Raw genomic sequence first — 13,207 nt, 5'->3', positions numbered from 1 at the left:
CTCGTGCTACTGACAATAAGTCTCTTGAGTGAGATTCTGGTGTGTGGCATGGTCTTTGGACTTTGCGTGGATTCTGTGAGTGTCCTTTCACAATGCACCTGCCTCCACCTCCCTAGTAGCTGGGATTGCAGGTGTGTACCACCACATCAGGTTGTGATGATACAAAATTTTCACCCAAACTAGGTTCTTTTCCCTCTTGGAGTCATGGGATCAATAACAAAATCAAGAGCCTATTTATGCAAAAAAAAAGGAGAAATTGGGAGAAATAACTCTCAGCTCAGTTTCTCCCCACAGTACAATTAATTTACTATAACAAACTTACTAGGACACTTACTTTTCAAGAATAAGGGGCCAGCCACGGTGGCACACGCCTGTAATCCCAGCAACTCAGGGGCCTGAGACAGGATGATCGCAAGTTCAAGGTCTCAGCAATTTAGTAAGATCCTGTCTCAAAATTTAAAAAAATTAATTAGACATTACCACCCTATGTGCATATATGATTATATGACCTGTGTAATTCTACATCATGTACAACCAGACAAATGAGAAGACTTACTCCATTTATATATGATGTGTCAAAATGCATTCTACTGTCATGTATGACTAATTAGAACAAATAAAAAAATATATTTATAAAAAAATTTTTAAATGATTAAAAAAGGGCTCAGGAGGTGGCTCAGTGATAAAATATCCCTGGGTTAAATCCCCAGCACCAAAATAAATAAAGACTAAGGGAAGAAAGGGGCATACTTTATTTTAAAAGTAGGGTAATTTTGACTTCTTGGGGAGGGGGCGCTCTTTCGATCCTTATATGGGCCTGTTGCAATCAGGGTCACAAGCTGACCAGATTGCAATGGCCCTGGCAAGTGGGAATTTTATTGGGCCATATATCATGAAGATTTAGGTGGCAGTGCATCTGGGATGAACAGCAGGTCCACTTGGTCCTTTATGTCTGAAACCAACGGGTTTGGCCTAGTTCCATTTTGTACCTGGCTTTACAACAGCAGCCAAGGTCTTGGAAGACTGCACCACTGGCCAGCTGATGTCTAGTCTGGAACAGAACCATGATTAGCAAGAAGGACTACTTTTCTGGATTTGAGAGGGTGTTAGCCTGGTGACAGGGACTGTGGAGAGATGGAATGTTGTAGGTCAAGAGCCCAAATTGCCCGGGGCTATGTGAAGCTCCTTAGCAGCCATTTATCTTCACTTCTGAATATGACCTAACATTCTCAGGACTAATACATAAAGTTTCTTAAAATGTAGGTATGGCTAAGCTTAGCAGACCTCGAGCCTCCACCAGCCCTAAAGCTAAGCCTGCTATGACATCCGAAACCTGCAGAGAAGATTTCCCAGCCTCCTTGCAGCTGCCTACCTGATGCTCCTAGTGTAATTGGTATTATGATTTTCTCTGTGACTATAAAAGTTCATATAACCTCCTCCATGAACATGGATCATGGAACAAACATGTCATTCATGGTAACTTGAATCGTGTTCCCAGGTGATAGTCACTGGTATTTGACTCAGAATAATTATTTCTTATTTCCTTTAAAGCAAAGTCATTATTTTATGTGGACCGACTCACTTACTCTGAGCAATAGCTAGTTCCAGGGGGAACCCCAGACCAATAGTACCCCCACAAGTTCTCACACTTGCCTGGAATCACATATACATACAAGAGCAAAGTCCTGCCTTTGACTCTGCCTCATTGCCACCTAATACCAGTCGGAACTGCCCCAGGATCAGGGATGTGAGTACAGAGGGTGGGTTTGTCTGTCATAGTGGTTCCTTGGAAATAACCCTCCAAATGTGTGCAAACTCTATTTTGCCTTTGTGATCAAAATTATGTGAATACCAGCACTTTACTTCCTGTGACATAACATCCTAGAAACACCAGTTGGTGTTTAACTGACCCATTGATGTTTTGTACTGTCTCTGTCTTTATGTTCTGATTTTTGGTGCCAGCCTGTCCTTATTCATGTTGCAATGGTCTTCCCTTATCCAGTGGTGTCTATTCCAAGACTCCCAGCAGATGCCTGAAACTATGGGTGGTACTGAACCCCAGACTTACTACTTTCCTCTAGATACACATACCTATCATGATAAAGCACGATTTTCTGGGGAGGAGGGGAGTACCAGAGATTGAACTCAGGGCCACTCAACCATTGAGCCACATCCCCAGACTTATTTTGCATTTTATTTAGAGACAGCATCTCACTGAGTTGCTTAGTGCCTCGCCATTGCTAAGGCTGGTTTTGACCTCTCGATCCTCGTGCCTCAGCTTCTAGAGCCACTGGGATTTCACGTGTGTGCTACTGGCTGCAAGATTTTTAAATTAGGTCTCCTTATAACAGTAATATATGAGAACACTTATTTTAAAGAAGAAAAAATAGAACAATTATAACAATATACTATAAAATAAATGGCCAACATCACTACACCTGTGCATTGGGGCTATTGTCAAGTCAAATAAAGGTTACTTGAACACAGCAGTGTGATTCCATGATAGATGATGTGATAACTGAGACGGCTATGAAGTGACTATCAGGTGAGTAGTATATACAGTGTGGATGCTCTGGACAAAGAGCTGGTTCACATCTGGCAACAGAGCAGGATGGCATGAGATTTCATCACACTAGATGACATCTAGAACTTAGGAATTGTTTATTTTTGGAATTTCTCATTTCATATTTTTGGTCTGCTATTGACCATGGGTAACTGAAACTGTGGCCAGAAAACCCCCAATGAGTGGGGACTACTGTGTTAAATATATGTATTTGCACAGTTAATTAACTATAAAAAAACATGGTTAGTTCTCCTCCTTTGCAGGATGCCACCAACTCTGTTGCTCTCCATTCAGTCCCTGTCTTATCAATACCCTTTAACTCCCTGGGGAACACAGAGGAATCCTCTGAAAATCAGGAAACTGCCCTCCTGCTCAGTCACTAAGGAATTGGGTCTCAATTTTAGCCTGTGCCTACCTCCTTCCCCTCCAGGCTGTGAAGGCAAACTTTTCCCAATCACCTATTCTTCAGGAAAGAGAAAGACTTGTTTGTGTTATCCTGCTAAGAGCAAGCCCTCCCTGCTGCAAGGCAGGAGATGTCTGGGTCTCTCCAGCACCAGAGTCAGTCATAAGGCGTTAACCTGGAGCCCCACCCAGAGACCTGGGAGACCGGAACCCTACAGATGGTGGAGCACAGGGGCCATGGCCACAGTAATTGACCCCCACAGTTAGTATGGGTCAGTTTTATGGCTTCTGTAGAACTGAAGAGCTGCCTCTGATATGGCCTTGGTCACTCTGCCTTTGGCCAGTCCATGCCTGTGATAAGTTGTTTCTATTCTAGCAAGCAGTCAGGAGTCAGTGAAGTCAGCTGGGTGTGGACTCACTACTGGACAACCCAGGGACACTGCAGCCTGGGCCACAGAGGGCGTAGGAGGCAGCAGCATAGGTATGAGGCAGGATGGAGAAGTTGGGGAGCAAGGAATCTAAAGAAGGCCTCACCCCTGTGTCTTACAACTTGCTGAAATATGTCAGTGTTTCTTCTGTAGGCTGAGAACCCAGCTCTAGCTGCATCCCACTGTCCGTGTTCTTGAGTGGAGTCCATCTTTCAGTGGACCCTGGCACTCCAGGGCGTGGTAGTTGTGCCTCTGCTACGCAAACCCTGTGGCAAGCACTAGTGAGCAGTATGGATTCCACGGAACAGAAAATCATTACCTCATCACTTCTTCTCCCAACTCTTCCTTGGACAATTTTTTCCCCGCTTTTCCTGGCTTCTCAAATTTTGCCCCAGCACCCATCCTTTAACACTATCTTTAAATTTAGTTATACACAGAGTCTTTGTGGACTGAGATCACCAGGACTTAGAAGGCAGCTAGGATGTATAATAATATTTTCTGTCACAAAACAAAGTTTTATCATCCCACCCTAATTAAAGGTCCTTTTGTCCTTGGGCACCGTGGTACACGCTTGTCATCCGAGCTACTGAGAAACTGAGGTAGGAGGATCACAAATTCAAGGGCTGGAGATGTAGTTCAGTGGTAGAGGGGTTCAACCTGGGTTCAACCCTTGTACAAAAATTTTTTTAAAAGGTTCATTTGTTGATGCAAAGGGCAGGGTGGCTGTATCATCCTGTGCTCCTGTGCATGCCAAGAGAGAAACGCCTCGCTTTTGTGTGAGTGTAGGATTTGTCACACCTTTTAATTATAATCCCCCCTTTGATTTAGTCTTTAAGATGTATTAATACTGTTCATCTTCATGCTTATGAGTCATTCTGTCTTTTTAATTCTGAATATTTCATCTCTAGTGAGCTTAATGTGTAGTCTGAACCTCTTCTTCCTTCCCTTGGTTGTGTGTGTATGTGTGTGTGTGTGTGTGGGTGTGTGTGGGTGGGTGGATGTGTGTGTGTATAAGGGTTTCTCAGTTATCTATAATGAGAACTGAAAAAAATACATTGTTTTTGGATGGGAAGTTATTAATGCCTCTCAGTGTCAAAGGACAGAAAATCACTTTTTTAATCCATCTTTTTTTTTCTTGGTGGTGGAGGTTCTAGTGATCAAACTCAGGGCTTCGCGTGTGCCAGCCCAATGCTTTTCTTCTGAGCTACACCTCCATCTCCAAATATGCATTGAGAGGGACTAACCAAAAATCACAGAGGTTGGAAAAATTTTAAAATGTGGGTGAGGAGTAGAGAAGAGACTTATTGAAACTCATTCTTGTGAGAGGTTGGGGCCAGATTTTGGAAGGCCTTGAATGTCAGACTATGGAATTTATCAAAGCTGAATTTGCAGGTCATAGGGCCACAGAAAGTTGTTTTTTTTTTTTTAAATAGTGTTGATGGACTTTATTTATATGTAGTGCTAAGATCGAACTCAGTGCCTCATGCATGCTAGGCAAGCGCTCCACCACTGAGCCACAAACCCAGCCCACCACAGAAAGTTCTGAAGCAAGAGAGGACACTTTACTTGAGTCCCTTTTATTTTTTATTTTGAGACAGGGTCTTGCTAACCTGCCCAGGCTGGCCTGGAACTTGCAATCCTCCTGCCTCAGCCTCTTGAGTGGCTGGGATTACAGGCATGTGTCACAGCACTGGGCTTAGAACATTTTTATTGGAAATGCCATTCTTATAATAAAGGAAAATTAGGAAACAATAGGTTCTGTGTCCATAGAATACATACTTTTGACTACTTTTTCCTTCCATTTCTATAGCTGTGTAAGAAATATTGATCAAATAATTTAGTAAGTGGGATTGGAAAGAGTTCTTGTAGTAATGTCACTCGATTCGCTAATTTTCCAATTTATATGTCCAAATTCCAGTATTCTAAGTTATTTTTTATCTATCTGCTGAAAATTCCACATGGCCCTCCTTCCATTTTGTTAGGAACAAAGAACTGGAATACTTGATTACAAAAGCATATCACCAACTACATGGAATCATTCACTTTCCCCCATCAATACGGTGTCTTTGTCTCTCTATCTGGCCCTTTGGAGATTGTTATACCCATGACAAACCCAATAGTGAGATTTTGAGTAGAAAAAAGTACTTTTTCTTTTGTCAAGTGGGAGGGTGCTACTGTGAACAATTTTCTGAGTCATAACAATTTCAGAAAAGAGTATGTATGAAAGTCCAAGCTCTAGGGCTGGGGACCTGAAACACCGGTCTAGCATGGGTGAGGTACTAGGTTCTACTCCCAGTACCATAGAGAAAGTTCAAGTTCTAGAAACAAGATTTCTGAAGGCTCTCTGTTCCTACATGCCCCTTGTTTGATGGCCTCTGCTTTAGGGTGCCTTGTTGACCAAGTATGTCAGTAGTCTCAACCTCCTGTATCTCAAGTACAACCAAGACACAGAGAACCAACAAGGGTCCACAGGGAAGAAACAGAGGCACCATATCCCACATTTCAGTGAGATAATGACTCTTATTAGTTGCGAAGCAGATTGAATGAATGTTAGCTGCAAGGTGGGCTGAACACTCCGAGCCTCACCTGTCTGGCTCCTGATCGCTTATTTGCCTCAAGTCTGAACTCAGCCCCCGCCAGTCTGGTGCAACAGAAACCCACTTCTAGCCCCTGCCCAGTCTGCCTAAGGGCAGAAGATGACACCCTTAGCGATGACTGTATGTTCCAATCACTGCACACCAACAAGGCAGCTTGCAGACCCAAAGACCCAGTAGATATTGGCTATAAAAACTCCTGCCGGGCCCTCTCTCTCTCATGCTTTCGCTTGCTCTGTCACTCTCTCCTCTCTCTCACCCTCTCTCTCTCACCCCCCCTTCTTCTCTTTCTCTGCTCTTTTTTCTTTCTCTCTTTTTCTCTTCCTTCACTGTTAATCAGACACTGCAGCAATAAAGATCTTGGTCACTCCGAGTGTTGTGGTCATTTTCCTTTCAACTATGAGACTGCAAAGCTGCACAAACTGCATAGACTGTACAAAATTTTGATAGTTCACAGTAAAAATAGCTTAAAAACAAAAGCTCGGGCTTTAAAACCTAAACAGAAGGAGTCATTCTATTAGTGGTTCAAAGTTAAGTCTGAGTCTTGAATATACATTTTATCACTATAAGAATAAAATAGAAACCATTTCAATAATGGCAGTGGTAGGTATTGGCAGTCTTCAGAAGGCAAACAACATCTGGAGAAAAATATGATCAAAAGAACAAAATCAGTTCTAAGGGAGGTTGGGCAGCAGAGTGACCCCACGGCACTGGTTCTCAATTTGAGTGGTTCTCAGTGTGACCCCAGAGAGAGCCAATGTCTTGTCATCATGACTTGGGAGAGGAGGAAGATTCCCCTGGCACCTAGTGGGTGGAGGCCAGGAATGCGGCTAAACACCTTATGATGCTTAGGACAGCACCCTGTCCTAAGAAACTGTCCATCTTAATTGTCCATAGCAAAATGTCAAATCTTGCAGGGGGCTGGGGATGTGGCTCAAGCGGTAGCACGCTCTCCTGGCTTGTGTGTGGTGCTGGGTTTGATCCTCAACACCATATAAAAATAAAATAAAGATATTGTGTCCACTGAAAACTAAAAAAGAAATATTAAAAAATTCTCTTTAAAAAAAAAAAATCTTGCAGGGATCCAGGCACGACTTGAGAGGCTGAGGCAGGAGCCAACAACTTTGGTCATTACATTCTTGAGACTCCCCGGTTCTCCTCCCTCCTTTCCTAAGGAAACACTGTAGCGCATCAAGACCAGGACAAACGAAAACTTCACAAATCAGCTTTATCCAGGAACAAAGTTTCACACCGGAGAAGGGGATGCAGGGACAAATGATGCCACGGTGGGACCCACTTTTCTGGTGGGAAATGAGCCCCCAAATAAAGGAAGGATCTGGGCTTATATAGATTATTCTGAGAGGTGGTCTAGGGAGCACATCAATCTTCTTTGTGAACCCAGGGATTTGCAGTTAGTTCTATCAATCAGTGAAGGGGTCAGTTTTAGTGCCTGGGAACTAAGGGTCTGTTTTACGGGGCGGAATGAGAGGGAGTCTAGGGTCAGTGGTCAGTTTCTGGAATTTATTGAACTGGACCTGATGGAGGGCATGGGGTCAGTGCTGGTATGTGGGAAGAATCTGTTTACAGAAGGGTTAAATGCTTCAGTCTCTTCCCAGAGATGCTTTCCAGGTTCGATGGAAACCTCTTCCTCAGGGTTTGTTTTATCACCGGGAAAGAATACATTGGGAAAGGATCAATGCTCTCAATGCATGGCTTTCCTTCTCACTCCCCTTTCCCCAGGTCTCTCTACTTTTGGGGTTTGTCATTTCCCATACCTAATACACTTTCTCCATATTTAGAAAAAACAATAAACTTCAAACATCTTTGGAATGAAAAGAGATACATAAAGAATGTGAAATAAGAGTCTCTGGATTCCTTTTGTATTAAAAAAAATTTGTCTACCAGAAGAAGACTACACACTTTGTTTGGAAGGTGGGAATAATTAAATAATGACAAATATATATTACCTACTGTGATGTTTTATGAGGACAAGAAAGCTAAGATACTGTAAGAAGGGACCTGAGCTAGGACCAAAATATGAATTATTCCCCAGTGGTAAAATACAGGGAGGGCTTCAGTGGGCCAACCTGACTTTCTAAGTCATTTATTGTTACATAGAAAGCCTCAAGGTTAATTATGAAATATATATGAAAAGTAGGCAAACCAGTCCACAGAAATCCCTCTGCGTATCACACTCGTGGGGGCACTTAAGTCTTCATCACCCTTGTCTCTTCTTTATTCCACTCCACCTAGCAGTAAATCACTGGCTTCACTCTTACAAATAACTTCCCCCTAGCCCATCACTATATACCAGCACCAAGCCCCCTCTTGTTGTCTGGATTAATGAATGCCCTTGCCTTCTAGTCAATTCTGAATTCATTCTCTATATTGCAGTCATAGGGGATGTTCTTTGTTACTGCCTAAAACCTTCCAGAAGTTTCCACCTTATTCAAAAGGTAAGTTGTTCAGAGTGGCCCACAAGCCCATAAGGCAGCCCTCTTCTGTCTTTTCTCCTTGCTCTGCTCTACTCACCCCTGCCTCCAGGGCTTTGCACTTGGTCTTTTCTGGCCAGCTCCCTCAGGACTGAGCCTAAGTGTCCCTGGATCCAGAGGCCTGACTGCCCTAGGTGTACTTCCTCACAGAACTTGTGCACTCTCTATCCCTTTTCCCACCTTTAAAAAAAAAAAAAAAAAAAAAAAAAAAAAAACTTTTTTTTTTTTTAAGCAACTGCCTGAAATAAATGCTCCCCCCTGACAACCCCTCCAGGGCAAACTGGGTGCCGAGCTCGCTGGTTCAGGGGTGCCCGGCCTAGCAAAGGGCCTGGTTGTTGGGCCACTCAACACTTTTTCCGCGGGTCCACGATTGCCGCTGTCTGGCTCCAGCGACTTCCGAGTGGCCTCTCGTGAAGCTCCTCTCCTTTTCCAACAGGGTGAGAGGCACTCAGGGCGGCGGGGCCCCACGACCCCCTTCACCCATCGGTAGAGATGGGTGAACTGAGGCGCGCAGGTCTCCGGGCCCGGCGGCGCGGAAGCCGGCCAGAGGAGACCGCCGAGGAGGCCCCAGGCAGGCCGGGCTTCGGTTAGCACGTCGGCTGTGCTCAGCGGGGACGGTGACATCGTTCGCTGCAGAACAGGCAGCTCGGCGCGCACCGAGGGAAGCACAGAGCACCCTAAGCTACCGGGACGTCGCCGCCTGCCCAACTCGCCGAAGAAAGGCATCCGGTGCATCCATTATGGCGCCGACGGCGGCGGGAGAGGGGCAACTGAAAGGAAATGGCGCCGGGGCGCGCGGCCAGGCTCGGCCGGCCCCGGGCGGCGCGGCCCAGGGCCGCCAGGGCCACTAGGAGGGCCGGCCAGAGACCCGAAGATCCTGCTGGCTTCTGGCACTGCAGACCCTGAAACTTTGACTACAACATGGAGGGCAGTTATTGTCTCTGCACGGCAGCCACCACAAGCACGCCTCAAGCTCGTCCCGCGGTCGGAACTCAGCAAAATCCTCTATTCTCTAAACAGAATGCGCTACGCACACTGCGCATCTACGCAATAGTGGGCCGGGTAACGACGCACAGAATGTTACGTTGCGCCGGAGGCTCTTCCCCCCTCCCACTCCACGTTTGGGTTCAGTTGGCGCGAGAGCTCTACGCCCTCTCCGTACTTTGTTTTTCTTAGCCCAACCGCAAAAAGCGCCCATTTCCGCAACTGACGCAAAACGCTTCCAAGAATCGCCGTAGCGCCCCGCGGACCCCCTCGGGCTATTCCGAGACGCTGTTTACGTATCATCTCCGACGTACGTAGCGTTAAGTTGGAGCAGTCTCAGCGGCGGCCGCCATTTTGTGCAGTCGCTGGGAAGGAAGGAGACGCCTGAGCCGCGGCAGTGCCGGGTTTGAGCGTAGCCAAACCTACCCACCGTTTTTATCACCCCGATTCTCTGTGTTTTGCTCCCGTCTCCGACGAGAGAGGCGGCGACGGTGGCGTCTGCGACGGGAGACAGCGCGTCGGAGCGAGAGAGCGCTGCGCCTGCCGCCGCCCCAACAGCGGAGGCGCCGCCGCCATCGGTCGTGACCAGACCGGAGCCGCAGGCCCTCCCGAGCCCGGCCATTCGTGCCCCGCTCCCAGATCTCTACCCATTTGGGACCATGCGCGGAGGCGGCTTTGGCGACCGGGACCGGGACCGGGACCGCGGAGGGTAAGGGGACCGCGGGGGCGCGGAAGGCCAGGCCGCGCGCTCGGGGCGGGGGGAACAAGGCTCCCCAGCGGCGGCGGTGGCCCTGAGCGCAGGCCTCGCCGCGGGGTCCCGGGGTCGGCGGCTCGGCCTCAAGGAGCGTCACCTTGCGGGAGGCCGTCGTGGAGGCTCGGCCCCGCCTTGGGGAGCGAGCGGGAGGGGCGCCGCGGCGCCGCAGCCCCGCTGGCCTCGCCCGCTTCCCGGCCTCGGGACCCTGCAGTCGCTCGGAGTCATTTGATCCGCAGGCCGCGGCCTCACCTGGAAGGAACGCGGTGGGTGTTCTCGGTCTGCCGAGGGCAAGCCCGGCGCCCAGTGGCTCCACTTGGGTCGCGTCTCCAGCGGTCACCGCTAATGGCACCGGAGCGTGAAAAAACACTTTTTCCCCCCTTTGTTATTTTATTTTATTTTGCACCCAGGGTCTCGTGCAGCCCCGGCAGGCGCTCCACCCCGGGACTGCACCCGCGGCCCCACCTCTGGTTTTATAACACAGGTTTTAATCGCCTTCGGTCACACCTCGAATAACCGCGAGGAAGCACGTTGGGATGTAAAGCCAGTGGACTTAGTTGGCATCCAAATGATTGTGTTTGAGGAGAGGGGTTGGGGTGGCTATTTTGTACTTCTAATTTTTTAGTGTACCTGTGATCCGATCTTTTTTCTTTTTCCCTCTTAATTGTACTGCAACATCAACTTCTCGGCCTAAAAGGAAGTTTTTGATGTTGTAATGCCATAGTTAACAACACCGAGGTTGGACTTCAACTTGGGACTAAACCTGAAGTCCTCTCAGATCCAGAGATTTAAATCTTTTATTATAAGTTTACGAAAGGACCATGTTGCTTAAGGGATACAGGTATTTGCGCAGTCATCTTTTTATTTATAAAAGTGACATTTCTGGTTAAAGAGCATTGTGATTTTGGGCAGGATCCTTTTGTGACGCTCTATTTCTTCATCTGAAGGCAGCGGTAATGCCTTCATTTTGTTGTGTTCTCAGAAATTAAGAGAATGTGGGTGGCGCATTTGTCTTGCTGTAGTTAACTCGTCAGTTAATAATATTCTTTTCAAACATTTGTCTTTGGTTCAGAGGCCCAACTATCAGCCTTACTTAGTCTCAGGCACTTCAGTTATCACTTAGGCCAAATAAAAATCATTTCAGTTTATATATTGTTAGGAAAATATTTGATCTTAGTGCCTGATTTGAAGGGGAGAGCTCCACCTTTAGCCAAGTTCAGAAGTGGACTTCAATACCACCACTAAGAAAACATCTGGGAAAGTTGAAAGGGACCTTCTCTAAGCTTTACTCTCAGTACATAAGACCTAGAGAAGTCCTCCCACATGTGTCCCAAGATCCATGTGCAAAAATGCTTTTTACCAATATTGTTCCTGACACAAGGATATTGGAAACAAATGTCTGGGTAAATTGTGGGTGTTCATATTTGAATACAATATAATAGTGGAAAAGAAAAAAACTTTGTTCAACTTGGATGACTTACAAACATGTTGAGCTAAGAGCCAAAGTTGTAGTAAGACAAGTTTAAGGGTATATAAATATGATATAAAAACCAGGGGGGTAAGCTGGGCCCAGTGTTGCATGCTTGTAATGCTGAGGCAGGAGGATTGAAAGTTAAAGGCCAGCCTGAACTATCTCTACCAGGCTGGGGTGGGGGTAGGGGTGGTTTATTGGTAGAACGCTTGCCTAGCTTACATGACACTCTGGGTTCTATCCCCAGTACTGCTTAAAGAAAAAACAAGGGAGGGGGGTAACAGAATTCAAAGCAGTGGTTATGGTGGGGAGGGGTTTAAGCTAAGAATAGGCAGGTGGAGAATACCAAAATACTGGTAGTGTTCTGTTTACTTACCATGGGTGTTTGGTTTAACATTTCCTTTCACCATATTTATACTTTAACAATAAAATTATTTGAAAAGAGAAGAAAGTTTCTGGTTCATATTTTATCCCATACTGGGTTGTTGAGTATTAGATGACATTTAAAAAACAAAAGCTTTTTTTAAAAAGTCTCAAACAAAACAGCATTCTTCATAAGTCCAATGCCCTAACTCTGCTTTGCCTGAATTTTCCTTTATAATTTGAATTGCTATTGTTTTCATTCTTCACTAAATGTTACAGAGCTGAATTATTGTGCAGTGTAGGGTACTTTTTAAAATTTTTTTGTTTGTTTGTTTGAAAAGGGGATGGATGAGATCAGCATGTGAATGGTCCAAAAAAGATTGCACATTTAAACAGGTGTGATTTGTATGTTGATAAAAGAATGTTGGAGTCTTAAGAGCTGAATTTATTGCATAGCCAAATAAACCATTTAATCATTACTGCTACTTACTTGATAAAAGTATTTACTGATCATTGTAGTATACCAGAGAGTAGGATATGGGTAGGTGTGATGGGTGGCATGGAGATGCTCAAGACCTGGATGGGGTAAAAGACTGCCTTGAATTTTGGGGTCAGCATTATAGAGGAGATGGCATATTTTCTAATAACTTTAAACTTCAAATTATATATTTAGTATAGAGTCATGTGTTTTGAATAATAAACCAGCTAGAAAAGAAAAATGCGAGTGATCCTTTTAGAACAAGCCATAAAGGAGGTCTGGGTACGTAGCCCAGTGGTAGAGCGCTTGCCTAGTCTGTGAAACCCTGAGTTTGATCACCATATTTGCATTTTTTAAGAAGTTTTGTTTTGGGGCTGGGGATGTGGCTCAAGCGGTAGTGCACTTGCCTGGCATGCGTGCGGCCCCGGTTCGATCCTCAGCACTACATACAAACAAAGATGTTGTATCCACTGAAAACTTTAAAAAATAAATAAATATTAAAAATTCTCAAAAAAAGTAGTTTTGTTTTCTCCTAGATAATTTGCTTAAGGTTTGGATAACCAACACTGGAATACAGCAGAAACAGTCGATATGAAGTAGGCTGACAATCGCTAGAAATTGGGTTTTAGTATTTTTATTTTCTTCTTTGCAAGACTAATAATCTAAAAGCTTGATTTTATA

At 45.5% G+C, this 13,207-nt stretch overlaps 1 protein-coding gene across 2 annotated transcripts in view; it reads left to right on the top strand.

The window, feature by feature from the left end:
• Positions 1–9,733: 9,733 nt before the first annotated feature.
• The window catches only part of Ddx17 (DEAD-box helicase 17), a 19,392-nt gene continuing 15,918 nt past the window's right edge, over positions 9,734–13,207 (top strand). Inside the window, exon 1 of one of the 2 annotated variants that reach the window (XM_046429169.2) lies at positions 9,734–10,172. In XM_046429169.2, the coding sequence (XP_046285125.1) occupies positions 10,123–10,172 (50 nt within the window). In that variant the 5' untranslated portion in view covers positions 9,734–10,122. The remainder of the gene's footprint in view (positions 10,173–13,207) is intronic. The other variant, XM_046429170.2, reaches the window with a different exon arrangement.

The sequence above is a fragment of the Marmota monax genome, unplaced genomic scaffold, assembly GCF_021218885.2.
Source record: "Marmota monax isolate L192 unplaced genomic scaffold, Marmota_monax_Labrador192_F-V1.1 WCK01_AAM20220418_F8-fsc00051, whole genome shotgun sequence".
NCBI lineage: Eukaryota > Metazoa > Chordata > Mammalia > Rodentia > Sciuridae > Marmota > Marmota monax.
The sequence above is the reverse complement of the archived record's forward strand: the minus strand, read 5'-3'. Positions and strand labels throughout refer to the sequence as shown.